Below are 27,970 nucleotides of genomic sequence, written 5' to 3'. Positions count from 1 at the left end.
GCAGTAGAAACACTGAGAAATGCAAAAGTAAACTCTTGAGCCTTTACTACTGTCCTTTGATAAAGTGTACCCACCTGTGACCACAGGCAGCATGAAGTTTATTTATTTTGAGATGGAGAGAGAGAGAGAGCGCATGCGTGTGCGTGCACAAGCAGGGGAGGGGCAGAGAGAAGGAGAGACAGAATCCCGCTAGACTCTGCACCATCAGCGCAGAGCCCGATGTAGGGCTCAAACCCATGAACATCGAGATCATGACCTGAGCCGAGGTCAAGAGTTAGATGCTTAACTGCCTGAGCCACGCAGCGCCCCCTACCCCCCTAAGAATATTCTTGTCTCGTGAATGTGTTACTGTGAAAGGTTTTAATGTCTCTTTACATGTCCAGTTTTACTCTTTAAAAGACACAAATCCAGGTTTAATTTGTGTTTTGAGTGTACCCTTTTATCCTCCAGAATTGATGGCTGTGCAGCAAAAATACATACATACTAGGGTACTATAAAGTTTATGTGGGTGTCTGTATTTGCTCTCATGCTGACTCACTTGTTAATTATTCACGACTAAAATTTTCTCCTAATCTTTTTTAGTGAAATTTCCTCCCAACATAGTCAATATCCATGTGAAACACCCTCCGGAGGCTTCAGTTCAGATACATCAGGTTTCAAGAATTGATGGCCCAACAGGCCAGAAGACAAAAGAAGCTCAAGCGGGCCAATCCCAAATCTCTTACCAAGGGCTTCCTGTCCAGAAGACCCAGACCGTACATTCCACGTACTCTCACCAGCAGGTCATTCCCCACGTCTACCCTGTGGCTGCTAAGACGCAGCTTGGCCGGTGCTTCCAGGAAACCATTGGGTCACAGGTAAGCAACATTGCCCTGCCCATTTGGGTAATGCATTATAGATATGGCATTTTAATAGGAAAGCCAGACTTGGCAAAATGGTTTTCAATAGATGGGGTTGACAGACTGACCCCTGGGCCCATTTTTTGTAAATACAGGTTTATTGGAACATAGCCACATCCATTCATTTACATACTGTCTGTCCTTCCATGCTGTTGGCAACAGTTATGTAGCGTTGGTGAGATCATGGGGTCCCCAAATCCTGAAATAAGGCCTGTAAAGCTCTTGACAGAAAAACTTTGCTGAACTCAGTCTATAATATTAAGTAGTGATCTTCCAGAAATGCTTCCAGAAGTCCATGATTGCCTGTTTATATATTTTTTTACTTAAGGTGATCTGTGAATAAAATAAGTCAGGCATGAGATATGGTATGTGAGATGTATTCTGCAAAGATGTTTGAAAACATTTATGCCTTTTTGCAACAGTTTGTAGGTTGTAGGTACAGAGGAATTTTGACCCCTTTGTGCAGTGATAACTTGGCATCTTCTTTCTGCTAATAAAAATTCGTAACTACCATGGCAATGCAGGAATTGTTTGACGTGCATTTTAATATTGAATTTGCACGTCACTTTAGGCCTATATTTATACCATAAAGTGAGAGAAAGGCTGAGTTTTCTTTAAAACTCACTGTTGAATATACATAGCAAAGACAATATAAATATATTGGTTCCTCTACCTCAACCATGTTGTGCTACTTGCTTTGGGATCACATGATAATGTTGTGGCTTTTTCCTGTGGTTCTGCTCTTGTCATTTCATATGGTTTGGATCCCCCATGAGAAGAGTCGGTGAGATAAATGTATTATTATTCCTCTGTTGTTACCTGATTATTAGAAAATTAGTGTGTGTGTGAAGTATTTGTAGGTAATAGAGTCAGTTGTTACTGCTTTAGAAACCTAGAAAATGCTTTTTAGGTACTAGACAAGTGTACGGTAGGGTTGTAATCTTTCTTCTGGGGCAGTAAAACAAAATTGGTTTCTAGACCCAGCTAGAAAAGAGAACCCATGTGAATAGAGTTAAAGGTCTTGGCTAGAGCTATGGCCCCAGCAGTAGGTGCTAGGAGACCAGCTTCCTTATCTGTAAGGTAGAGATAAGAATATGGGGGTTTGTCAAGATGAGACATGTAATGTGTCTGCTTTGCAAATGTTGTAGAACTCTGCAAATATTAGCTTAGAAGGTACTTATCTATCCAGATAGTCAAACTTAAAAATAGAGTAGGTGATTGCTTATGTCCTGTAATTTTAGTAAAGCAAGGAAGGCTTGATCCCCCAAACACCACCTTTGTTGTCTGCCTACAGATACCTGAAATGCTCACTGAAGGGAACCTTTTCATTCCTCAGTTGAAGACCAGGTTTAAGCAAATGCTTCTTGGAGAAGGAACATCATCAATTTAAATTTAGCTTAGAAGTAAAGACTGGATTTTGTGCTAAGGTCAGGTTTCGGTAGGGACAGTGGGGCTGAAGATAAACTTCATACTTCACAATGTTGCCCCAGAGTAGCCTTGGAGAGAGAGGGTGATATTGGTGCCATTTGCATTGTTTAGCCATTCCAGCTTAGATTGGTCATGAGAAAGGAAAAGGCAGGTCCTTTTAAAACTCTGTGCCCAGTATCTTTCTCCCTAATTTCCAAGTTGGACACAGAGCCTAAAAAGCAAGAAAATGAGGTATTAACAAACTTACCAGTTTTGTATAATAGTAGGCTGAGGATTGCGAACTAGAAAGGATAAAAACAAACTATTTACTTTCAAGCGTAAGCTGGACAGTACAGTCAAAGCGAGCTGGATAATTGGTAGAGTTCCCCCAAATAATTCAAACTCCGTGGAATACTTTTGCCTTATCTGGATACTCTTCTGACTTCTGGTCAGAATGATCCAGACAATTATCTCAGTTCTTAATTTATTTTGCATGTGTAGTCACTAATACCCAGCTTCAAAATAAGACCTGTTTTCAAGAAAACACTCTTACTGTTACTGAGAAATGTTGCTGCATGCCTATGATTGTCCAGTAATTTGTGTAATTAGGATGATCGAGACATTAAAAAATACATTTCTGGCAAATAGTCAATAGTATATAAGACGTGTCCCTACAGAGGTGCTGGAAAATATGTGTGCTTTCTAGCTATAGTTAGTTTGCAAACAAAGCTCCACGAGGTGGTGTAGGTAGATTTTTAAATGAATTGCAGAAACAACTGTGTAAATGCTCCTTCGGTGTGCATTGCGTTGCTTAGTGGGAACACTTTCATTAGCTGCAGATTTTGGCTCTTGAGACTTCGAATGCCTTAGAGTTATCAGTAACTGTGTTTATGTGTTACCATGAGAGGTCACATACGAAACAAATTTGGCAGAAACTGCTTTTGTGTCTATGGCACATTCTAATAGTTAGTAAACTTGGGGTTGAAAGTTGAACATGAGCTATGATCATGTATTTAAATTCAGGGCATCTTTGTATAGTGGAATGTCAGGAATTGCTTCAGTGGTAGAGGAAAATGCATGATTGGTTAGGAAGGCAAGCTCCCACAGAAGTGGGGGAGAAGAATTAAAGGAAAGAGAACATGGCAAGAAATGGAGAAGGGAGTGTTAGGAAAGACCAGAGAAGCAAAATAGCTTGGGATTCCTGGCATGTATTTGTACAGATAACAAGCCCCTTACACCTGAGGCATAGTGTGATATAAATGACTTAGTATCAAGGTAACACTTTCATGAAGCCCCCCTTCACCATGCAGTCAAATTCAGAATTGTTTCAAGTGGGACAACCGATATTATGTGCCTCCTGATGTGACACAGTATGGAGTTTCCACATCATCCTTGAAGTATTCTTGCCAAAAATATTTAACCTGAATCTAATAAAGCCTTTACACCTAACCTATCTAGCTCATAGGCAAAGGGGAAACAAACTAAAAACATCACACGCATATCTCCTCCAGCAGACAGATTCATAATGTAGGATATTATAACCTGGCTTCTTCAAAGAAAAAATCTTCTCATGAGGGAAAACAAGAAAAGCAGAGTGACTTTTCTAGAAAGAGACAAATGAGACCCAATGACAAATATAACATATGAACCTTAATCAACTCTTAGCTAGAAATACACACACACACACACACACACACACACACATACACACAACACCCGGCTCCAAAGGATATTGGAGAAATCTAAATAGGGCTGGATATTAGATGATATTCTGGAATTACTATTATTTAGGTAGGATAATGATGTGGGGGTTATGTAGGACCATTCCTTATTCTTGAGAGATGAATGTTCAAAGTTTTAGGGGTAAAACGCCATGATGGTTATGGTTTATTTTCAAATGCATCTCATACACAAATAAGACAAAATTGTAATAGTTGTTGACCCCGAGAGGTAGGTATTCAAGTGACTGTCTCAGAATATGTGAAAGTTTCTTGAGGAAAAGAAACAAAAATGATAACTGTCTAGTCTTAGAATAATCAAATTTTAAGTTGAACTTGAAAGCTGTAACTTTGATACATTTTATGAATTTTTAGAGAGTAATTTTAAAAGTTTCAACTTAGGAAAGAATGGGGTGGGTGGATGTGGGGACGGTAGACATGAGGAGGCCATGGAGGAGACGTTGGCTTCAGTCCATTTGTGAATTGACCAGGGTCCAGTCTAAGAAGTTAACTTGAAAATAAAGATGAATTCCTGAGCTTTTGTAAAGAATCAAGCATCAGGATTTGATTATTGGCTGTTGTGGGGGATTTAAAAAAAAAAAAAAGAATGTGATAAGTTGGACCGTTCTGAACTTCCTTGCTTCAGAAATCAGATAAATGCTCACAATGATTGATTAACCCTGGGGGAGGTTGTAAGATGAAGATGAGTAGCTACATCTTTGTTTTAAGCAGCCCCATCCTTGACTGACATCAAGAATGGTGCGTTCTTGATTATCAGTCAGGAAGTCTAATGCTGTTTCAGAGATGGAGCGAGAGTAGATGAGTGGAGAAGATTCATTGAGCAGCAAATAGCTCTAGTGGTGATAAATTCGTGAGAACAGTGGACATTTCTTTGGCTTGTATTATGAAGAGAAAAGAGCAGGAATAATGGGATTGGGAATTTATAATGTCACACACTTGACAGAGTGTGACAAGGTATGGGGGGGTAGAGCTGGGGGAGGAATCAGGCCTATCGTTTTACTGTTGGAGAAAGTGATGTTCCATCTTTTAAGTCCTAAAAATAATTTCTTCTTTAGATCACATAGAGTATTGATTTCTGTGTGAATTGAGCTGGATACAGGCATTGCTAAATTCATATTCAAGTATTAAAAGAGTAGAAATTAATAGAATGCATGGTGTGGCTAAGAGGATGGATTTCTTGAATGTAAGTCGAATCTGAAGCAGTTAACAAGTCATAATTTTGGCAGTTATCTCTCTGTGCTACCTGAAGTAGTTGTGGGTGGGGGGTGTTCTCTGTATATATTTGAAAACATTTTGGAAAGTCTACTCACTGTATAGATGAAGTTAGAATTACAATTTCCGATGGTTAAAATTACCAACTATTTTTAGGAAAATCTTGTGTTATTTCACATGCTGGAAATGTGAACATTTCCGTGCTGGTTTTCATCTCTAAGGAGAGGCCAAATTTCAGAAAATACCCCCTCAATTTCTTTTTGCATCACAGGGACATTGAATATGTATACTTTTTCTGTTGTACAAGGGTTTCCTTTGTTTTAAGTTGGTTCTCTTAATAGTGACCCAAATTTGAAACTTACTTGGCATTTGAGTGTCTGTTTTACGCAGGTTTTATTTGTTGCCCAGTTGCCGGCAACAAACATTTGCAGTGACCTAATGATGCCAGATGGTATGAAAAGACCCTGTCTGAGAAGTGTTTAGAATCACGAGGTAGGGCTTGGGGTCCAATGTCCACGCTTGGGTCTGCCTTTGCCTGGTTGTGCAATCATGTGCTGTTTTAAATGTGGGAACATGCCCCTTAATTAGACACAGACGTACAAGATGAGACAAAAAGTCCAAATGCTTCAAGACCTTCCTTTTGCACATGCCAAAAGAGCAGAAAATTCTGCATATAAACACCTGAGTTAACGAAGAACAGAAATACTGGAAAACCTGAAGTAGGTCTAAACAGAAAAGATATTTTTAGTACAGTGCTTTAGCACAGATAAAGATGCTCAAGCAACACCCAAACCTGCTTGCAACCATAAAATGGCCATAACAGTTAAAAAAATAAAACAAAACAAAACCGTAAGAAACAAACTCTGTGTTTTCATTTAAATTCTCTAATATGTATTCGCTACAAAAAAAAAAAAATCCTTATGTGGATTAAGGAGAGAAGAGAGCAGTACTTGTGAAATCCTGAAATTACTGGAAAAGCCTTTATTTCCTTTCCTTCCCGGTCATACAAATAAGAGCAGGAGCAAAACTGAGTTAAGATGACTTGAGAATTATTTAGGGGTCCTCCTAGAGGTTCTAGAAGTTGTTCCAACAGTTCTCTTTAGACAGGAAAAATGGAAACTGGATGGGCCATTGGAGGAAAAAGTTTATATAATTGGAGATAGGTCTCTTTTGGCAGATAAATTCCATAACATCCTCAGGCTCTAAATCTTAGTCCTAACACACACACACACACACACACACACACACACACACACACACACAATTTTTGAAGGGCCAAACAAATGGACTTGACTTTTGTTTAAAAAAAACTTTTTTTAAAGTAACCATCATGGAGAAATTAACAAGAAACTGTGATCTCATCAAAGTGGGAACTCTCCTAATTACACGGCTGAAAGTACTTTTTATCTTTCTTTCTTTCTTTTTTTTTTTTTAAATTTATTTATTTCTGTTGAGAGTGAGAGACAGTGCCAGTGGAGAAAGGCGCAGAGACAGTGAGAGGGAGGGAGGATAAGAATCCTAAGCAGGCTCTGGTTCCATGCTGTCAGCGCAGAGCCCAGTCCCTGGCTCACTCGATCTCACCAACCGTGAGAACATGACCTGAGCCATAATCAAGAGTCAGGCGCTTAACTGACTGAGCCACCCAGGTGCCCCTGAAAGTACTTTTTAAAAAAGTCTCAGGGCACCTGGGTGGCTCAGTCGGTTAAGCATCCAACTTCGGCCGAGGTCATGTTCTCGCAGTTCTTGAGTTCAAGGTCTGCATCCGGCTCTGTACTGATAGCTTGGAGCCTAGAACCTGCTTCGGATTCTGTATCTCCCTCTCTATCTCCTCCTCCCCTGTTCATGCTCTGTCTGTTTGTCTCTCTCTCGCAAAAATAAATATTAAAAAAAATTTTTTTAAGTCTCAATTTTCTGTGACAGGACTTTGAAGAAGAATATTTCTTGGTTTCTACCACACAACAGCCAGTGAGAAAGTAGGGAAGCAGATGCTTGGCCTGTCAGTTCCACAAGGCAGAAAAGATGCATATGGATAGATACTGATGTGGATTGATACCACAGACAGACTGTAGACTTTGCAAATCTGTTTGCAGTGAGGATGAGAATTCAGGACTCAATTAAAGGAGCTGGGAGAGTATGTTCTGCTTAGAAATCTATTCTTTAATTTCCACAAAGTCCCCTCTGCTGTGACCTAAGAGCATTGCGAGGATGAGGCCTAAAAGTAGGGTAAAAGACGTGGTTTAGGATATTCTGACAGGGGTGATGCTAGAGTCATTGTGACACTCTTCACATTGGCTATTTCCCTTTACAAGCTACATAAATCGATGAGACTTCTAAAGAAGGAATAACTAGGAGCGCCTGGTTGGCTCAGTAGGTTGAATGTCTGACTTCAGCTCAGGTCATGATCTCCTGGCTTGTGAGTTCGAGCCCCATCTCAGCCTCTTGGCTGACAGTGCAGAGCCTGCTTCAGATCCTCTGTCCCCCTGTCTCTCTGCTTCTCTCTCTCTCTCTCAAAATATAAGTAAAACGTTTAAGAAGGAATAACTATAAGAGATTTTACCAAAGTCGCTTGGCCTCTCACTTACATATCATCCCTTATGTGGGAAGGAGAACTGGGTCAGCATTGGGTACAGGTGTGTATGTGGCCCTCACCCCTTACCCATTTCCCCAGCCACATGCTTTTGGGGGCAGGTCTGTCCCTGGTGAACTTGGCCTTCATCTTCTTGCAGAAGTACTGCGGGGCAGTGAGTGGGAAAGGCAGGGCCAGGGCTACCAGACATCTGCCTTCTCTGTGAGCAGAGAGCCCCAATGGGGTATGCTGATTGCATTTACTGAAGTTTGGCCTCCTTCAGGTGGAATAAACCATTAACACCAGGCACTTCCTATGACATCTGGGTTTTTCTTCAGTGTCCCACTCAAATACTCCTTTGACATAATCTAAGAAATATTTAATTGAGTGTTAGTGAGTCTGGTTGTCTCCAGTGGCTCTCAAATGGCCACCCTTGCCAAACCTTACCTGTGTCAACTGCGGAGGTATCACCGAAGGTGTCACACACGTGTCAGCGATGGGTGCCTGGAGCTCTCCAGTGTTGGCTGGTCTGGTTCCAGCAGCCTTTGCCAGACAGACTTCGTTCAGGGACTCTCTTCCTTCGAGTTTAAAAGATCAGTAAAGACCCAAAGGGAGAAGGAGCTGTATGTGAAGAGAATGTGTCTGCATGTCTCTGGGCTTCTGCCAGTGGCCAGGGAAACTGCTAGCTTTACTTGGGGAATGTGGGACTAAGACATTAGGATAATTAAAATATAGATTCTTAGAACTGAAGTAGGCTACTTGAGAGAATGGATGATGACCTAGACGCATTACCCTTCCTACTGCCTGATTCCGGTCTTTACCTAGGCCAATGTCTGCACCTATGCACGTCAGCTTTGGCTGTTCCCTCACCCTAATCTCTTAAATAGCCAAGTTTATGCTTTCTTGGTCCTCCTCAAGCACCTCCTCTCAGATGTTTTTCATTTTATTGGCAGTGACAGTGCCTTTATCATGACTGGAAATATCAAATTTCCATGTTTTATGCCTCTAGGGCTCACTCAATACCCCTATTAATAATTAGATTCCTGTTTTTGCTGAGGAACAGGCCTTGAGATTAATTATAGGGCAGTTTGGAGTGGAAGCATGTTATGTCACTTCTGAATTTGGCAAAGTGATATGGTTTTGTGGTCATTCCATTTGAAGATGGCAATATGCCGGAAGTAGTTTTAAGAGCCCAAGGTATGGAGCTCCTCGGTGGCTCAGTTGGTTAAGCGTCTGACTTTGGTTCAGGTCATGGTCGCACAGTTCATGGGTTTGAGCCCCATGTCAAGCTCTCTGCTGTCAGCAGGGAGCCCACTTCAAATCTTCTGTCCCTCTCTCTCTGCCCCTCCCCCACTTATACTCATTGTCTCTCTCAAAAATAAATTAACTTAAAAAAGCCCAAGGTTTGAATTGATGTTTGAGTTAGGCTCTATACATTACAAAAATGTTTAAAGACTCAGCTGGTATTCTTGGGTCTGTTGTTTCTTGGCCTTGCCAACATGGTCCCTTAGAATTGAGATTTGCTAAAACAAAGTAGAATCATTCTGGTTTACTTAAACACACACACACACACACACACACACACACGTACAGAAAAACCAAAATAAACCCCAGTCCTCTGGAATCTGACCCATAAATTTGTGGAGAAAAAGCAACACTGATGTTGAGAGATGACAATGACTCCATTGCCCTGCCCTGCCCCTTCTCCCACATTGAGGACAGATAGTACAGGTTTCTTTTTCTTTCTCATCCTTCCATTTTTTCTTTCTCCTCTTGTCTTCTTTTGTGAATCAAAAAATTTACATATCAATGTATCAAATGGAATATTCTTTTCAGTGAGGCCCTTTATGAGACTGTGCATTTATTCTAGCAATGGCTGTTGGGCCAACAGATTGGAAATTTCCGTTTCGAAGGGATTTTTCAGAACTAGTTAATGGAGCTGCATGAGAAAATTTGTCTGTCTGTGATCTTGTGCAGCTCCCTCATTTGCTATATTCTCAGTGGCTTGAAGGCTTCCAGGGGTCAGTTCAGCCTCCAGAAAGCAAGGATTTGTACCATTGGATATTTGAAGTAGCATGTCTTCATCCCTGAAGAGAATTCTGAAATCCACGCAGAGGAGTTCTAAATATTTTGAATAAAAACAGCAATGCTTTCAAGATGACACTTTGAAGAGGTCTGGTTTAGAATGTGCAGGCCTTAATGGAGCTGTTAAGAAAATGGTTTGAACATTCTGTGGCTTAGGGGCAGGCATCCTGGTAAGATGCTGTGTTTTTATAAAATTGATAGCTGATAGAGAACACTGACATTTATGACCTTACTTGACCTTAAAAATAGGGAAAAGTTGGTATTCTTGTCTCCCATTTACTTATGTGAAGCCTGAGACTCAGAGATGGAGGTGATGTTTCCATGTCCATAATCTTTTTCCGTTTTTGCAAGCTCCCTGTCTCTCTGGCCCTCAGTTTTGTGTGTGTGTGTGTGTGTGTGTGTGTGTGTGTGTGTGTGTGTTTTCATTTTTCAAATAACTGGTTTGCCTGAGAAGACTACCAAGGCCACTTTTAGCCCTGCAGTCCTCTGACTGGTACGTTTGACATCTTTCTTCTTTTCCATCTTATGTGCCACCAATAGTTACATATGCACAGGGCCTATGGACAGAGCAAACTGCACAAAAATGAGATACGTCAAGACCTACTAGGGACGCTTGGGTGGCTCAGTCGGTTAAGTGTCTGACTCTTGATTTCATCTCAGGTCGTGATCTCACGGTTCATGATTTCAAGCCCCATATCGGGCTCTGAGCTGACAATCCCTGCTTGGGATTCTCTGTCTCTCCCTCTCTGCCCCTCCCCTGCTTGCGCTCTCGTGCTCTCTAAATAAAGAAACTTAAAAAAAATACCTACAGTGATTTCTCAAATCCAGCCTGTATTGGTACCTCCAAAAAGTCTTCTGAAGTCCTTCACCCACATGTACTGTCTTCTGTCTGAACTCTACTTACTGCATTTGGAATCCCGTCAGACCATTTTGAATTTAATTATCTCAAAATTGTTGATTATGAACCTCTTTTCCCCACAAGGCTATGCTTTTCACGAGGGCAGGGCCATTTAGGAATTGAGCTCAGTGCTGGCGGCAGAATAGATTGTGCTGTAGTAATAAATTAACATGACAAAAGCTTGCATTTTGCTTGTGCTAGGTGTGTAAGGGGTAAGCCAGGAGCTCTGTGCCATCGCTCTCTGTCAGGCTGATGGGTTTCCACTGTGTTAAGACTGTGCTATCCGGAATATGTGGCCTCTTTAATTCCTACAGCACGGGGAGAGAGGTGCTGCAAGGGACATTGCTTTTCCCACAACCCTTGTTCAGAGTGAGTCACTTGGCCCCGCCTGTCAGGGCTATGGACTCCATCGTGGCCCTCCCAAAACATATGTTGAAACCTTAATCTCCAGTGTGACTATATTTGGAGATAGAGTCAATAAGGAGGTAATTAAGATGAAATGAGTTTGTAAGGGTGGGGCCTTGATGTGATAGGATTTGTGTCCGTCTAAGAAGTGACCCCTGAGAGCTCACTCTCTCTGCCCTGTGTGGACACAGCAAGATGGCAGCGTCCTGCAAGCCAGGAAGAAAGACCTCACTAGAGCTGACGGTGATGGTGCTCTGATCTTGCATTTTAAGCAGAACGGAGAGAAAATGGATGTCTGTTCTTCAAGCCCCCCGGTCTGTGATATTTTGTTACAGTAGTCGGAGCTGACCGATGCAGTTAGGAAGCTGGCACATGCCGGGAAGCTGGGACAAGTGGTTCTTTGGTGAGCAGTGAATGTTCCTGCCACAAGTGGCAGAATGTGGTCAAGACAGACCTGGTTTCCTGCTCCCGGGGAACTCAAGAAACCTATTAATATGATTTGTGGCGTTCAGTTTTTCTACACTATTTGCAACCAAACCACAGGTAATTATTAGTTTTGAGTTCTGTGTACTTGGATAAAACACAGAAAAACTGAAAGCTTAACCAGATGAGGCACGTGTTGCAATTTACACAGCGGTATGAGGCCTGAAATGTTTTTTGTTCCTTGCAGTATCTCTACATAGAAAAAAAAAAAAAAGAAAGAAAAGAAAAGAAACTGAGAAGCACCGGAGCTTAATATAGAAAATTTCCTTCAGTACAGTTGTAGAAGTAAGCACTGGGGAAAGAAGCCTTTATGTTCATCATTTTGGGAGTGATCCAGTTGCCATAGTAATAACAACCCTCCCTGTATGCCCATCTTGATTTCCTCCTGAGCATGAGTCTGTCTTTTTAGTCACATCCTCGGTAATGGAACTTTGAATAAATTTCATGTTCTCACCATCTAAGGCTAGGATTTATGATGTGATTTGTGTTGTTTTGCTGTAAGGACAGGGTAACGGGAATTATGATGTCAGAATATAATCATGACAATACTTATTCTTTTTACGGTGTAAAAATAGCAACACACATATATCACAACTGATGAAATGCTTATTAAATCATTGTAGAGATGGAGAAAATAGCCCAAATTTAATTGTTTCTTTAGAAAAGATGTCAAGTCGAATCGTAAGTTTCATGCTTAAGAATTTTTTTTCCCTTTGTATGTTACTTTTTAAAACCATTTTTGCCTTAGCGTAACTTTTAAAATATCGTTTCATAAACTAAAGTAGTTGTCTGGAATTCCTTGAAGCCTATGGTTTGGCTTCAGCGGGCTTTAAACAAATACACTGTCAGAAATCAACGTGGATACGTTTCCAGCAGTTAATGCCCTAGTCATAGTAGATATTTTGTAAAATCAATAGCCTGAAATATCAGAGGATTATGGTTGTATCAGATACCCCAAATGCCTAACATTGTTTTAATTACTCTAATAAAAGAAAGCTGGGTGGATTAAAAAAAAAAAGCAAAAAAAAAAAACCTTGCTTATAAAGAATGTTCTGCTCAAGCCAAAGCAAATTTTTTACAAGTTCTTTAAAAAATCTGGAAGTATTTAAGCGCTTTCCTCTTCTTATGAGACAATGCCTGTTACCCCGCCAGTGCTCTGTCGTACAATATTCCCTTTTATGACAACAGGCCTTAGGACAAGTTGATCAAATATGTTGTTCTAGTTGCATTAATGATAGGCTTAGATATTTGGACCCTCTTTCTTACTGGCGCATAGAAATAAACATATTTAATGTTCTAGTGCATGGACATTGAAGAGCTTTCCTGAGGTTTTCCAGTTTAGTTTGGAGCCATGGTTGGCCCAGAGGCCATAAGAACACCGTTTTAGTCAGAAGACGGACAGAAGTCACTTTGCCGGAGTGGAGATATGTTTATATCATAGCGAAAAGATTGATGATAGGAATAAAGAGCTGTGATAGAAGTTTGGATTCATCCACCCCATTGCGTGTACTTGGAACTTTTCCCATAAGGGACCTCATTCTGGTTCTTATGAAAAGAAGTCCAAGATTTCCAAAAAAGGGGTTCCCATTCTTCAACCAGATATAGAGTACTGAGGGTATAGCTTCTGTTTGCCAGAAAACCTCAGTTTGTACCAGAATGTTGGGGTAAAGTTTTCTGGGTCTGGGTGGGGGTGAACGTGTCAGATGCATGCTTGGAGTAATTTATGGGACACCCATGCCGTGTAGGTTGATCAATCACAATGTGACCTTGCAATGGGTCCCAGCTCAGGATAGGCAAAATTTGCATTTCCATGACCATCTTGAGTAATTTCTGATAGTTTGCCTATTTGATAATCATATATGATTCATTGTAATTAATCTAGAGAGTGGCTGTTGAAAAGCCATGACTGTTTTCAGGAAGATAGAGCTGCTTTTTTGTGAGCACTGATTAGCAGAAGAGGGGTGAGCTGGGAGGGTAGGGTCAAGAGGAGGAGGCCCATCCTAGTATCACTGATCACACTGATCTAGGTCAGGGTGTGATGCTAGGCCTAGGAAGTCTGCATCATCATGGAATGTACTGTATCAGTCTGGCAGGCAGGAGACATTTAAGGAACCTTGCCCTTCATAGGATTTCCCTGACACAGGAAACCATTCCACTTACAACCTCCGGTTATCTTCTACCCCTGCACTGGAGCCTTTATAAAATCATAGAATTTAGGCACATCAATGAGTATTAGTAATTAGTCTGTACGTAAAACTTAATTGATGAGGAAGCTAAAGTCTAGAGAAGTGAATTAGTTGCTTCACATCTCGTATCTCTGGTTGGTGAGGACTGAAACTGAGCCTTTCTGGTTGCTACTCCAGTGTTCTTTCTACTATTCCATCCTGGTTTAGCCCATCTCTTGTGGTCCCGGGGTGTTCACAAGGAACTGTTGCTATCTGTGTAAGTAGGCTCAGGCTGCCATAGCAAAATACCATAGTCTGGGTAGCTTAAGCTATCCAAACTTACTTTCTGCAGTTTGGGAGATAGGAAATCTGAGATCAAGGTGCTCACAGATTAAGTTCCTGGTGGAGCTCTTTTCCTGTTTTCAGACACCCACCTTCTTGATGTGCTCACGTGACAGAGAGAGAGAGAGAGACAGAGAGAGACAGAGAGAGAGTGAGAGTGTGTGTGTCCCTGTCAGTCAGTCAGTGGTTTATGCTGTGGTCTTTATTCCCTTCCTTGTAAATACACTAATCCCACCCGGGAGCCACACTCTTATGACTTCATCTAAACCTAATTACTTCCCAAAGGCCCTGCTCTCTGTACCATCACGTTCGAGGTCAACGCTTCAACTTAGGGATTTGGGGGATGAGGCACACATTCCGTCTGTAACACTAGCTTAGTGTGAAAAGACAGCTGTATTTCCTGGGACCTGTCTTAGTGAGTTCCACATTCTGCAGGGTTTTATGATTAAGCCATGGCTGCTTATGGTCAAGAGGTGCAGAGTGGGCTCTGTTATTTTGGCTTCGTGGTCTTGGTCTTCTTACCAAGACGTGGTGGGTGACCAAAAAGATCTGGATGTCCCCAAAGTGAAATTTGCTGCTTGAACATTGGTATTAACTGGTTGAATTATTGTCATTCAGTGACATCATGTTGTGTTTCTCGAGGAGAATTAAAATGAAATCCACATGATTACACATCTTTCTACAGCATTAATTCTCTGAGCACTTTTCACTAGCCTGAGCAATTTTGTGAAAACCTGAACATTTTTAGGAAAAACATAATACCTTCTTTTTCTTTTCATATTTCTTAAAAATTTTTAAAAGTGTTTATTTTTGGGAGAGAGAGAGAGAGAGAGAGAGAGAGAGTGAGTGAGTGAGTATGAGCAGAGGAGGGGCAGAGAAAGAAGGAGACACAGAATCTCAGGCTCCAGGCAGGCCAGACCCCAATGTGGAACTCAAACCCATGGACCACGAGATTATGACCTGCGCCGAAGTCAGACGCTTAACTGACGCTACCCAGGTGCCCCTCTTTTCATATTTCTATATCTAAATTACTTCATGTATCCTTTCTTGACAAATTGAATCTGGCATGTGGGATACTGAATAATTGTTGGGTTACTTAGTCCTTTGTTAAATAAACCCAAGTTTCTAGGTGAGGGGCCTGGACAAAAGGGTCTAATATTGATTGTGAGCCTGGTACATGCTGGCTATCTGACTGTCTTATACGTATTGTCTCAGTCCTCTTGAGAGCTCTCTGGAAATGGGCATTTTTAGTTACGTTTTATAGGGTTTGAATGTTTTGCCTATAGTAAAATACATGGTTAATTGGTAAAGTGAGGACCCATCTTGGTCCAACATCAGAAGATATGCTCTTAGCATTTACTCAGTTATGGGTCATCTTTATTACACTACTTCTCATTTGGTCCACAGGGAAGGTGATTGTGTGGAAAGATCAGTTTCACATTCAGATAGCCTTAATTCTAATGGACGTGGAGATGCCTGGGTATTTGCTTTGTGGTAGGACATCTTTTGTTGGGGATAGCATTTGTTGGGGAAAGATCTTGTTCTGTGCTTAACTTAAAACCTCCCTCCTACTCTTTCTTTGAGGAGTAGTATAGCTAATGGGCTTTTAATAATTAGCCAATTTTGGGTTTTTTGGTCCTCTGATAACTGTTCATGTTGACCTTAAATGTAATTTCTTCATTTTTTTCCCCCATAAATGATATACTCTTTGCTGTTAATTCTCTTTTACTCTTGAGAGGGGGTATCAGATGTGGAAAACTGTACTTTCATAAAAACAATCTTTTCCCCCTCTTTTTCTTCCTCTTTATCAATATTTCTGTGTTTGCCATTACTTCAAAGATGCCAAATATTTCAGTGGACACCATCCAAAACACTTTGCTTTGGGAAAATGAACTATGCTGTTTCCTTTTCCCTCTCTCCTGATTAATTTTGGTATCTAACTACAAATGAAATCCCCGATTTGGAAAACTCTCCATGGCTTAGCTCTACCTCATTCTCTGACTTTCCCCACCCACTGTCTCTGTTCCTTCGTCCTTGGCCTGCCTTCCTCTGCCCTTCGCCTCCCACCCACCTGTGCCTGGGTCCTCTCCCAGTTGGTGGTCAGTCTTGGGCTTAGCCAGCGCTGTTCCATCTCTTTGGAATCTGGCTCTCCAGTCCAGCCGTTGAGTCACCGCCTGTTTGAGCCCCTGCCCAACACAGCCCTGCAGCACTCTTGCAGGAGCTGCAGTGAGTCAGCCTTCTCTGTTCTTTCATGTTTTACTTCAGTGAATCTTAAAAATCTGCATTACTTTAACTTTTTAAGTTCTGTTTGTGTCTTTGGCTCCAGTGCCTTTTTCTCTTTGAGGAAACGTTCTTTGTTTAAACTCAGTACTTTATGCAGTATGTATGCAATGGTTCCTGATAACAAAGTAAAATGAGTTCTACAGATGTAATAGGGATAATTCTTAAGAGTATTTTGATATTATTGTTTTTAAATGTCTTAAAATTTTTTTAAGTTTATTTTGAGAGAGTGAGCAAGCACAAGTCAGGGAGGGGCAAGAGAGAGGGGAGAGAAAGAATCCCAAGCAGGTTCCGCACTGTCTGCAAGGAGCCCGATGCAGGGCTCAGAACCTTGAGATCATGACCTGAGTCAAAACCAAGAGTCAGATGCTGAACTGACTGAACCACCCAGGTGCCCCTTAAATGTCTTTCTTTAATAGGAAGGCTAAGTAGTGGCCGTGACATGGTGGCCATCTTTGTGGAGTGGCCCTTTTACTACTGAAATATCTGAATGCCTTTAACAAATTTATGATAAGAGGCTAACAAATGGCCGGCATTTGAACATTTTATGGGTTGTACTCACACGAGACTCAGCTGAGAGGGCAGATGGGGATCCAGCCAATGCTCTGTTTACTGAGTGCTGTGTCCTGATGCAGAACACATCTTAAGGGTCACATTTTTCTAATCCCCAGAGAGGGGCAGAAGGGATAGGGCGGCCCTTTTTGGACATGCATAGTTTGATCTCACCACAGTCCTTTGTAGTTGGGATTATTGTCCCACTGTCCCATTACCAGCCCAGAGAGGCTGGACAATCTGGTGAACATCTCTACTCACAAGAGAGTAGGAATTTAGATCCAGGTTTACTGACTACAGCCCAGCACTCTCTTCTTTTACTCCCTACTGGACCTTCCTTCCTCAGAACCTGGCACAACACAGTCAACACTCTTAGAATGAGGATATTATAGGTACTAGTAATTTTAACATAGGAAAATGAGATCTTATGAAACCACACTCCAATATTTATCATAATCTCTTTAAATTATTGTTCATCTCTAGAACATTTCCAGTGGTGAGTTTTTAGGTGACAAAAATTATGGGCCTTGGTTGCCAAATGCTAAGTTTTGAACTGTCATTCCTGCTCATATATTTATAGGGGGATGTAAAAAATGCAATCACAGCTTAACTTTGAGTGTCAGGAAAGCGCCACGGTAGTACCTCAAAACTGAGTTGAAGTCAGAAGTGTTCTCAACTAGGTCAAGATTTTAAAAAGTACATGATCCCACAGTCTGTTTATTCTTAGCAACTAATTTAAAAATTAAAGGTTTTTGCACCATTGCTTGCAATAATTTTGTGTTGTAAAAGTTAAAACATGGGTATTCATGGAATAATCGTAACGATTCTTGCATAGCTTTACTTTCTCGGACGTTCTGGTAACACAGGAAGGTAGGAAAGGTCAGTGAATTATTTTCTTGCACTCACTCTTCTAAGAACCATGGTCAGTGCACTGGTGAAGTGGGGCTGGAAGTAGGTCTGTTTGTTCTTCTCTTTTCTGTCTAGTTTGCGTAAGTCTCGTAGAAGGAAGCTCCGCCTGCGGTGAGCGTCTCTGGAGCTACTGATATGAGGAAGGAGGTGAGACAGAAGAGATGGTTAGGAGTGCACCCACCCAGACACACTCCTGAGGTAGACATGAGAGCAACAGAAGTCCTCCAGGTTGGCTTTAGTGTCTAGTAATTTGTATTTCCTAAATCACGTCGTACGACCTGTCAGTATGTATCGAACACAGAACCCTCGCCCTGGCAGAAACCATTGAAGCCATCTGCTTTGAATCCTGGGCATTCCTGGCAGATGGTCCTCCAGCTTCTGCTCCCAGTGAAGATGTCAGCGTCTTCTGTTGTTGAGGAGCATTTGCTGTTGAAAAGGTTTCCTCCTGAATGACAGAAGTCCTCTCTTTAGTCCTACTAATACCTTCATCACGCAGCTAGCCTTCTTTAACATATCTGTACTGTGCCATCACGGTCGGACATAGTCTTATTCTCCTTTCTTCACTGGATGCCCACAGGACCTGGTTGCCAGACCCGGCATCGTTCTGCTTGCTGCTCTAGGTGGGTCGTGCATTTGCTGAATGCTGGCATGGACGTGTGGACTTCTGTGTCCCCCCAGTGTGCAACCTGAGGTGGTGAGCTTTTTGAGGAGCTGCAGCTCGATGCTCATTTGACAGGATAGATTTTTCTTTCTGGCTTGAAATGGCTAAATATTGGTTGTAAATTTTTTAGCACGTTTCTTCTGGATTCCTCACACATAAGATACGCCTTGAAATGAGAGACAGGCTTTCTCTGAAAATGTGGTGAGTGAGTCACATAGGAGAAATTCCATTTGTGTTTTTCACTTGTAAAAATCACCTCAGTCTGGGCATGAAAACTCAGTTCGGCAGAGCCAGTCATGGGTCCTTGGGATGGTGTCTCATGAAGAAGCAGAGTCTACCACTCTGAGAGAAGAACATTCTGAATGCAAACCTCATCCTATTCTACGTAATTCTCTCCAATGTGACCTTCACTGTGGAGGAGAGAGCATCCTCTTCCTCCTTCTTTTCCTCTAGGCGCTTCCTCCATCCAAATAAGACCTCACCGTGTTGGGTAGTCTCCTGTGTGAGAGCCTTGCCTGTGGCCTCAAAGGTCTCTCAGGCCTTGTTTCTGGCTCACGTTGAAGCCTCTTCATAATTAACTACCTCAAGCAGCATGTGTGAGACTTTGTGCCTTGCTGTAAGCCTGACTTCATCCCTTGCAGCCTGTTATTATCCTGTGTAGACCCAATTTTGAGAGGAACACACAGTTTTGTGGTACCACCTACACCGTCATTTATTTAATCGATTTGGATGGTTTGTGCTGCTTTTGGCTGTGGACCTGCAAAAACAAAGCCATGGGATAAAGCAGCCCGAATCCTGTAATGAAAACCTCGTACCTTTTCTGAAGCCTGTTAGAGAGAAAGAGAGGAGAGAGAGAGAGGGAATTTATTTTTACCCTACCAAATAAAACATTCTAGGAATCTGAGGTGAAAATTGGATTTTAACTGCTGCTAAAATTTTGCGCATATAAAATCAGCAAGTGCTGAAAGTTCTGCCTGATTAAAGGGAAGAGCCTGGAGAGTCTGGTGCAAGAATGGTCCATATCCGAAGCACACTGGTGTCTCACATAAACCTCTTTGATAAAACTGGAAATAAACATTTCTGGATGTAAGCTTCCTGTGACTGAGCTGAAGGAGTCTGGAAACTACCCGAATCCAGCCATGGTTGCTTCTCTTCTGTCATGTTCTCCTTTGTTGGAGTGTTCACACACCCCCCCCCCCCCCACTGCCATCTCCCTGCCCTTCCCTCACCCCAACCCCCATCATTGTCTGCTGTTGAGAGCACATAACATCCTGTTGAAATCCCTAAAAAACCACAAAAGCCTGAGGACTTGAACACTATCATTCCCTGTGCCAGGCCTTCCCTGGTTTGGTTTTACAATTCGAACAGGTAGTCACTTAGAGCCTCGGGCAGAATGCTATCTGCCTGGACCCAGAAGTCTGCTGAGTGAATGGTGTCTGTGACCCGCTGCCCTTCTGAGGGCCGCCACCTGCCCGGACGTTCTTGTCACCATGTTGTGCTCAACCAGCCTGGGTGCAACTGCTAACTTTTCTTGGTCTGCAGAGAGCCACTGCTTGGTGGCCTGTAGCTAGGTTGTTTGATAGTTCCTTAGATTGTTTGCACCTTCCATCCCTCAGAAGTGATCGAGCATGGGCACTGTGTACTGGGGTATAAAGAGACATAATATACATCTGTGTTTAATTCACAAGCATAGCGGAGGCAGTGGAGCCGTGTGGGATGTGCTTTGGGGTACGGAGAGAGGACGCACTCGCTGAAACTGAGGAGACTGGATGCTTCATGGTGCCAGTTCTTCAGAGCTGTGGGTCACGGTAAAGGTTCTCCAGCCAAAGGGAAAAGGATGGCTATAGGGTATATGCCAAGGAAAGGAAACTGCTCTTGGAAAGACATTTGTTCAGAAAATAAACAATCTTTTAGGGTGTCTGAAGGCTAGATGTGGGGAGGTACAGGGGGACACAGAGAAAGTCGTATGTTCTGAAGCAGGGTAGGGAGGACCCTTGTGTACCATCCCAGGGAGTTTGCAGTCTTCCGACTGTGGGATTCATTGAGGGGTTTGAATCAGTAGAGTGATGTCATCAGATTCGTTTTTGGAAAAATGACACTGGAACCTGTCGGGAGGACTTTTTAGAGGTTGAGGCAGAGGAAGGCAGAGTAACTTCTCAGATGCGGGGTCTGGGCTTAGCCTACAGAGTATCGGTGGAGAGCCAGGTGGCCCTTCTTGCCTGAGTGGCCTCAGAATGGGTACAGAGAGTAGGATCTGTTTGCCTTGGCCCTTCCTGACCCCATTGAGTTAGTCTGACTTCAGACCCTTGCCTCTCAGCCTCTTCAGACATTGTGTGATTAACCAGGAGATGAGATGCGTCTTGATATTTGACAACTCTAGCCCTGCTCTTCTACCTACTGTCCTTGCTGAAACCTGCCAGCACCTTCCTTGCTTGGCTGACCTCCCTGGGTCAGACTACTTGGCTGTCTGGAGCTTTCATGTCTGCCAAAGCTGATCTGGCACAGCCAATGATCATTTCTTGTACTGTCCTTTCCTGCCAAGGCTTGGTATTATAGGAAGCCCTGAAGACTCTTGTAGATGGGACCTGTGCCATATTTTCCACGTTTGCACACATGCCACACCCTCAGAGCTCTGCTTCCCAATGATCCACACCAGAGGTTCCAACAGACAGTTAAACTAAATTTTAAAAGTTTATGTTGAACTTGTGAGTTGAGGTTCTTCTCAAAGGAAAATCAAGCGGGGGTGGGGGGGGGTGGGGGAGGTAGCATTGGAAATAGGCATTTTATAAAGTGCTCTGAGCAGTGACAGATTCTCCTAAGACTCTAAAATGCCAAGAAGCTCTTAGAAATATGCTTGTTCATTAGTGTTGTATGGATTCTGTTCTGGTGTTTTGGTTCAAAGTTTGAGTTTTTTGTGTTTTCTTTCTTTTTTTTTTTTTTTTTTCTTTTCCCCTCTCTAATTGTGTCAATAAGAAGGGAACTGTTTTATAATGTGACGGTGAAGCACAGCAGTGTTCTAGAGCTGGGACATCCTGCACTCAATTAACCTTCGAATTTCACATCTCATCACTGCAGTGTGGCAAGGCGCTCCCTGGCCTTTCGAAGCAGGAGGATTGCTGTGGAACTGTGGGTACCTCGTGGGGCTTTAACAAATGCCAGAAATGCCCCAAGAAGCCGTGTAAGTGACGTTTCGTTATTCCTTTGAAGGTTAATGTAGCATATCGCTTTCCTTACGATAACTGTTCATTGGTGAGACAGCCTTCGACTTTCAAAGAACTCTTAGAGAATTCTAGAACATAGTGCTGCAATTTGCATGTCCAGAAACCTTGCTGCTGGCCCACGAAAGCTTTACTGTCAATTCTGTGTTATAAAAAGCAGGTATCAGTTGCCTTCTCCAGTTTGATCACTTATTTCTAAAAAAGCATTTTAAGAGAGCAGTAAGCTAAACGAGGTTCTTTTTCCTCAAGCAAAGAGAAAAGAAGCTGTCTTTAAAATTCATAAGTGTTTCGGGGCGCCTGGTTGGGTCAGTCGGTTAAGTGGCCGACTTCAGCTCAGGTCATGATCTCGCGGTCCATGAGTTCGAGCCCCGCGTCGGGCTCTGTGCTGACAGCTCAGAGCCTGGAGCCTGTTTCAGATTCTGTGTCTCCCGCTCTGTGACCCTCCCCCGTTCATGCTCTGTCTCTCTCTGTCTCAAAAATAAATAAACTTTAAAAAAAAATTAAAATTCGTGTTTCAAAAACTGACAAAAAGTTAATGAAGCTGCTGTTCCTTAGGTTAAATTCCTTAAGTGAAATTTTTATCAAAACTTTTATCAATAGCCACAACAGCCATTTGGTATACCATAAATGTTCAGATTTCCCTGAAAAAAGGCTAAAATGGAGAAATGATTGGTTGCTGATCTGGACAAGACAGGTCTACAGTCTCTAGAACACAGTACTTTCCCTGCCTTTTCTTAGTCACCACTTTTATACCATCACAGTTCTCTGTGACATGAATCTACACTGATACCCCATCTTCTGGTTAGTCTATAAATCGTAGTTTTTAGAACCTATTGATTTGAATAAATCCAGGTTTATGTTCCTCTGTTACTTTTTTCCCAATTATGCCAGTATTTTTAGTTAAAAAAATTTTTTTTAATGTGTATTTATTTTTGAGAGAGAGAGAGAGAGAGAGAGAGAGAGCGAGAGCGCGCGCATGTGCAGGGGAGGGACAGAGAGAAAGGGAGACCCAGAATCCTAAGCAGGCTCCAGGCTCCAAGCTGTTAGCACAGAGCCCGACACAGGGCTCAAACTCATGAATGGTGAGATCATGACCTGACCGGAGTCAGATGTTTAACCAACTGAGCCACCCAGGTGCCCCTATTTTTAGTTTTTGAATGTAGCATTAACTTTGGCTGATTTCTAATAGAGATTTTTTTGAAAGACAGAAGTAACTTGTTTTTTTGTAATACACTTAACTCATCACATTTTCCCCAAGAAAGCAAGTGATATTTTTCCTCCATTATCTTCCTTTGTCTGCTATAACTGAAGATTTTTATAGTAGGTTTTTACACTTCATGTTGCAAGAAATTTCTCATTTGCTTCAATTGGATAATTTTTATTTACTCTTCTTAAGTTGATTTGATATTCTCATCTGCCTTTCACACCTATGTTCAGTCTAGAATCTGTCATCTTGGAATCCTTGCTCTACAGGTAGGACTTATGTACTATTTGTTCTATGATCATTATAATTGGTTACAAATAATTGTCTCATTGTCTCTCATTTGGACCTCCTTGTCTCTCAAACTTACCTGTTCTCTAAATCTTTTGATGCCTAAACTTTTGTTTATTTCATTGATACTGCTTCTGTTTTCTTTTCTTTTGGAGGACTAACTTGTGAAAACACCCACTAAAGTTTCCAGTAAATAATGAATTCTTTAGTTAGGGAATGAATCAAATAAATGAGACCTTCATTACTAAGAATGTCCCCTGTGGACTTTCTATGCTGATTTGATAATGATTGGTAATGTGGATTTCCAACAAGTGGGCTGAGTGTGATAGTTCCTCCTCACTGAAAGATCCATGTGCCAAAATGATTCTGGCAACGTGACCAAAGGGATATCCAGGAGAGATATGGTATGATTTAAAAGAGCATGGAGTTTGGAGCTAGGTAGACTTGAGTTTGAGTCCCAGCTTGAGTCGTTTGCTGTTGAGTCTTATGAGGCAAGTGTCTATATCTAAAATGTTGAAAAAAGATTACTTTTTTTTTAGATGTTTACTTTTGGGGGGGTGGGGAGAGGGAGACAGAAGGAGAGAACACAAGCAGGGGAGGAGCAGAGAGAGATTGAGAGAAAGAGACATGACACAGAATCCCAAGCAGGCTCCATGCTGTCAGCACAGAGCCCAATGCAGGCTCAAACTCATTAATTGTGAGATCGTGACCTGAGCTGAAATCAAGAGTCAGACGATTAACTGACCAAGCCACCAAGGCGCCCCAACTTTTCATTTTTTTTCATGGCCTTTCCCTCACGTACTGTGTAAGTTTGTCTGTGGGAACATTGTGAAGGGGGCGGTGTGTTTCCCACCTCTAAGTCTAAGGACTGCAGAAAGAGAAGTTCAGTTCTTACAGCTTCATTCTGGGGCCAAGTTCATGTTCTGTCATACTTGCTGCATCTTCTCTCTTATCTTATGCCTTTTTCTTATCTCTCCTTCTCTCTGTGTCTTTTGCTTAACTGCTTCTCTTTCCTCCGTTTTTCCCAGCCCCAAAGTTGCAAGATAGGGACAGAAGTTAGGGGTACAGAGAATCTTCCATTCTTGTTGTTTTTTTAATCCCTGACTTCTACTCCTGACTTTGTGTTGTTTTTACTTATAGTTGTGTTATCTGAGCATAAATTCCCTGCTTTAAATGGTCTTGTTAACTCTCCATTTTAGTGTTAGTAATAATTTAAGCTAAATGTGAAAGTACAAAGTTGCTATCACTTCTTACTAAATGCTGATGAAAATAAATTCATAGGTTGGCTCATGTAATGTATAAAATTGAAGAGATTGATTTCATTTCAGGAAGGGCAATGTGGATTATGACTGAAGTAAACCATTAACATCTTGACATTTACTTTGTGCTGTCCTAAGTGACTCACTCCCAAGAAACACACTCAGGGTCACATTCTTCCTGTGTCATTTAAAAACTTTCCTTTCCTTGGTTGGTACTACTCTCTAAATCATATTCATTTTGGAAGGCAGCAGACTTTCCTTGGCTTTATATGCTATGGTTTTGTGTTCCATGCCTTCCCCCCACCTTTTTTTTTCACTTTAAAGTAGTTCAAACTTCAGTTTTCAAATGACTTTTGTTTAATGTTTGAAGTTTTTGTTTAGCCGCATACAGAAAGACCTTTCATTGTTTAGTTTTTACTGCAAAAACTTAATTTTAAATCTGTAAACGATTTCATTAAATACCCTGTAATCTATTAAAAATGTACTTAGCATGAACAAGTCACTTGTCCTTTAGAAGTTTTTAGAAGAAAATTTAGAATCTGAAACATCGAATCCTAAGCTGAGGGAGACCTGAAGAGATCATCTGGTCTGGCTCTCTGCCTTGAGGTTGATGACTGTGGAAACTTTTAAAACAAGATACCATCTCTTTTGCCTTTGAACAGTTCACAGACAGAGATCCCAGAATCTGTGTAGGCAGCCAGGGTCTTCATTCTGTGGGGCAAGACTAGCTGTGTGGCCAAGGAGCTTGAATTGGGGTGATTCCCCACATGCCAATTTCTGCCCTCCTATAACTCGCTATTCCAAGACTGCTCACTGTAACCTTTTCCTAGCTTTTAGAAAGATCTGAAGAGATGGGACATATGACAAAGAAAGGAAGTGAAGGAGGAGAGAGGAACACCACTCGTACATATTCACCCTGTTCCATTAGTGGTGAGAATAAACAGCATGTGTTAGGGGCAAAATAATTTTATTTTCCAAAAGAAAATTTCCTTTTTATTTTGAATTTTTCCTCTTTACTCTTTGTTCAGGTCTTTATAGTGTTCTAACCATCCATCCTGTTTTGATTATTGCCCTTTATCTGTTGTTCATGATCGTAATGAAAGACTACCTTATGGCAGGAAATAATGGCATCTGTCATCTTGTGAGTGGTTTTTGTCAGGCACTGTGGTAGGCATCTGTATAAATTATGTCTAAAATCCACAGCGACCCAGACCTGCTCAGTAGATGGGAATACTCCCATTGTACAGAATCACCATTTGAATCCCAGAAAGCTTGTCTCCCAAAGTTGCAGAGCTATGGATAGCCAGAGCCATGATTTGAACTTAGGTCTGCTTGGTCCCTGAGCCTATGCTGTATCCATATGCCAGGAAATCATTTTGGCCTCACTTAAGAGCATCAGTTTCAGTGACTAGGGTTTGTTGATAATTTGGTAATTGCAACATTATATTGCTGGTGAAATTTCTGGGCAATGAACCATACCACTGATCACAGAGGCCTTTCTCATCTCCTAGCTTCCTCTCATCATTTCCTGTTCTTCTCAGGTTCATAGTAGGAAGAATCACTCATTACCAAGATATGTGAGCCAGTATTTAGGCGAGCATATTATTTATTGTTGAAAGTGGGACACTTTTGGGAGTGGAGTGCTGTTATTAATGCACTTTGCTAGTACAACTGGCATAAGCCAGGACTGTTCCAGACAGACTAGGATGTATGTTTACCCTACTTATAAGAAAATTCAAATGCCTGGAGCAAATTACTGGGCAGGGAGAGAGTCTTTGTAATGTAAATGATCACTAACTGGTAGAACATATTAAACCTTCTTATGATTCTTTTTTTTTTTTTTCTTTTTTAACATGTATTTATTTTGAGACAGGGAGAGACAGCATGAACGGGGGAGGGTCAGAAAGAGAGGGAGACAAAGAATCTGAAACAGGATCCAGGCTCTGAGCTGTCAGCACAGAGCCCGACGCGGGGCTCGAACTCATGGACCATGAGATCATGACCTGAGCCGAAGTCGGACGCCCAACCGACTGAGCCACCCAGGCTCCCCTCTTATGATTCTTTTGATTAATGTTATCAAGGTTTGCTGACAACTACTTGGGACTATATACATTGCAAAATAAGTGGTATATTTATAACTGAGTATAATGTAAAAGAAACTGATATACATTGAATTGGGTATCTTAGAAATGAATAATACAGACCACTGATGACTTCCATGGATTAGGTTATCACAACAGGCAGTTTAGGACTGTAAGAATTTAAGCGTGTAACAACGCATTCTTTCTTCCTTACAGCGTATCATGGATATAACCAAATGATGGAATGTCTGCAAGGTTATAAGCGGGTCAACAACACCTTTTGTCAAGGTAAGTTTAACTGAGTTCATTGGTGTGGATTTCCGTTGCTTTGGCTTTTTAGGAATCTTAAGTTATTTGACCACAATTTTCTCATTAGCCCCATATGAGAAAGTCACAACAATGAACTGCCTCTCGCTCACTCAAATTATCTATAAGGAAGCAAAGAGTTATAGTGTATGGTTGCTAGAATTAATAGCATTTAAACGTCATGGAACTTTTTTCCCCCTATGTTAATTTGTGATGAAATCCACAGGAGATTGGATTATATTACAGAGCACCGTATGGTCTCCATGCTGGTCGCTCCCTTTCCATGCGTGGGTGCATGTGCATGCATATAAGTATGCATGTGTACCTAGCAGTGTGCCTTCCTTGCTGACACAGGATTGGGTAGTAGAGTTCCTTTATTTCCCTCTCATCAGAATATTGCTAGCCACCTCAAAGTATTTAAGTATTAAATGTCAGGGTGCATACACATTTCCTAGGCAATAGGTAAAGCTCTGTAGCTAAATGTGAAATGTCCTGAGTGCTTTTGCTCAGTTTATTTTGCACCTTATAGCAGATTTGAACAAGCAGGGGGAACCTCAGAGATCCCGTAGCCCAGTGTCTGTACTTTACAGACCAGGACATTCAAGCCCAGACTGGTGTAGTGACTTTCCTGAGGCTAAATAGAGCTGGGGTTGTAACTCAGGTTTACGAGTACCTAGTTTAGTACCCACATATGATATCAAATTTTGTTTCATTTACTCTGTGATTTGTCCAATTAATGCTCCTAGTTTCCCCTTAAATGTCTGGGTAAAAGTGTTATTAGTAACTTGGAAATGTGTGTATATTAAAATGGAGAAAGAGCCTCCATTAGTGAACCAAAATCCACATTAAGAACACAGCACATGTTTTCCAACTTGTTGTCTGGGGCTCTGTATCCTTGACCAGTATGTGTTTATATAGGACAGGGTAGATTAAGGTAATGTTACGAAGTCTAGATTAATTCCTATTAAAAGGGTCATGTCAGTGGACTGTCTTAATTACCTGAGAATTTTC

The 27,970-nt window shown here is 41.6% G+C and overlaps 1 protein-coding gene across 8 annotated transcripts in view; it reads left to right on the top strand.

The window, feature by feature from the left end:
* Positions 1-27,970, top strand: part of LTBP1 (latent transforming growth factor beta binding protein 1) — a 398,930-nt gene that overhangs the window by 207,175 nt on the left and 163,785 nt on the right. For all 8 annotated transcript variants that reach the window (XM_019447806.2, XM_019447788.2, XM_019447769.2 and 5 more), the window contains 3 exons: positions 583-857; positions 21,679-21,781; positions 26,870-26,941. In XM_019447806.2, the coding sequence (XP_019303351.1) occupies positions 583-857; positions 21,679-21,781; positions 26,870-26,941 (450 nt within the window). The remainder of the gene's footprint in view (positions 1-582; positions 858-21,678; positions 21,782-26,869; positions 26,942-27,970) is intronic.

Source organism: Panthera pardus, unplaced genomic scaffold (assembly GCF_024362965.1).
Source record: "Panthera pardus isolate Hobbes unplaced genomic scaffold, ASM2436296v1 HiC_scaffold_26, whole genome shotgun sequence".
Classification (NCBI taxonomy): domain Eukaryota; kingdom Metazoa; phylum Chordata; class Mammalia; order Carnivora; family Felidae; genus Panthera; species Panthera pardus.
Note: the sequence above shows the minus strand (reverse complement) of the source record. Positions and strands in the feature narration are given on the sequence as shown.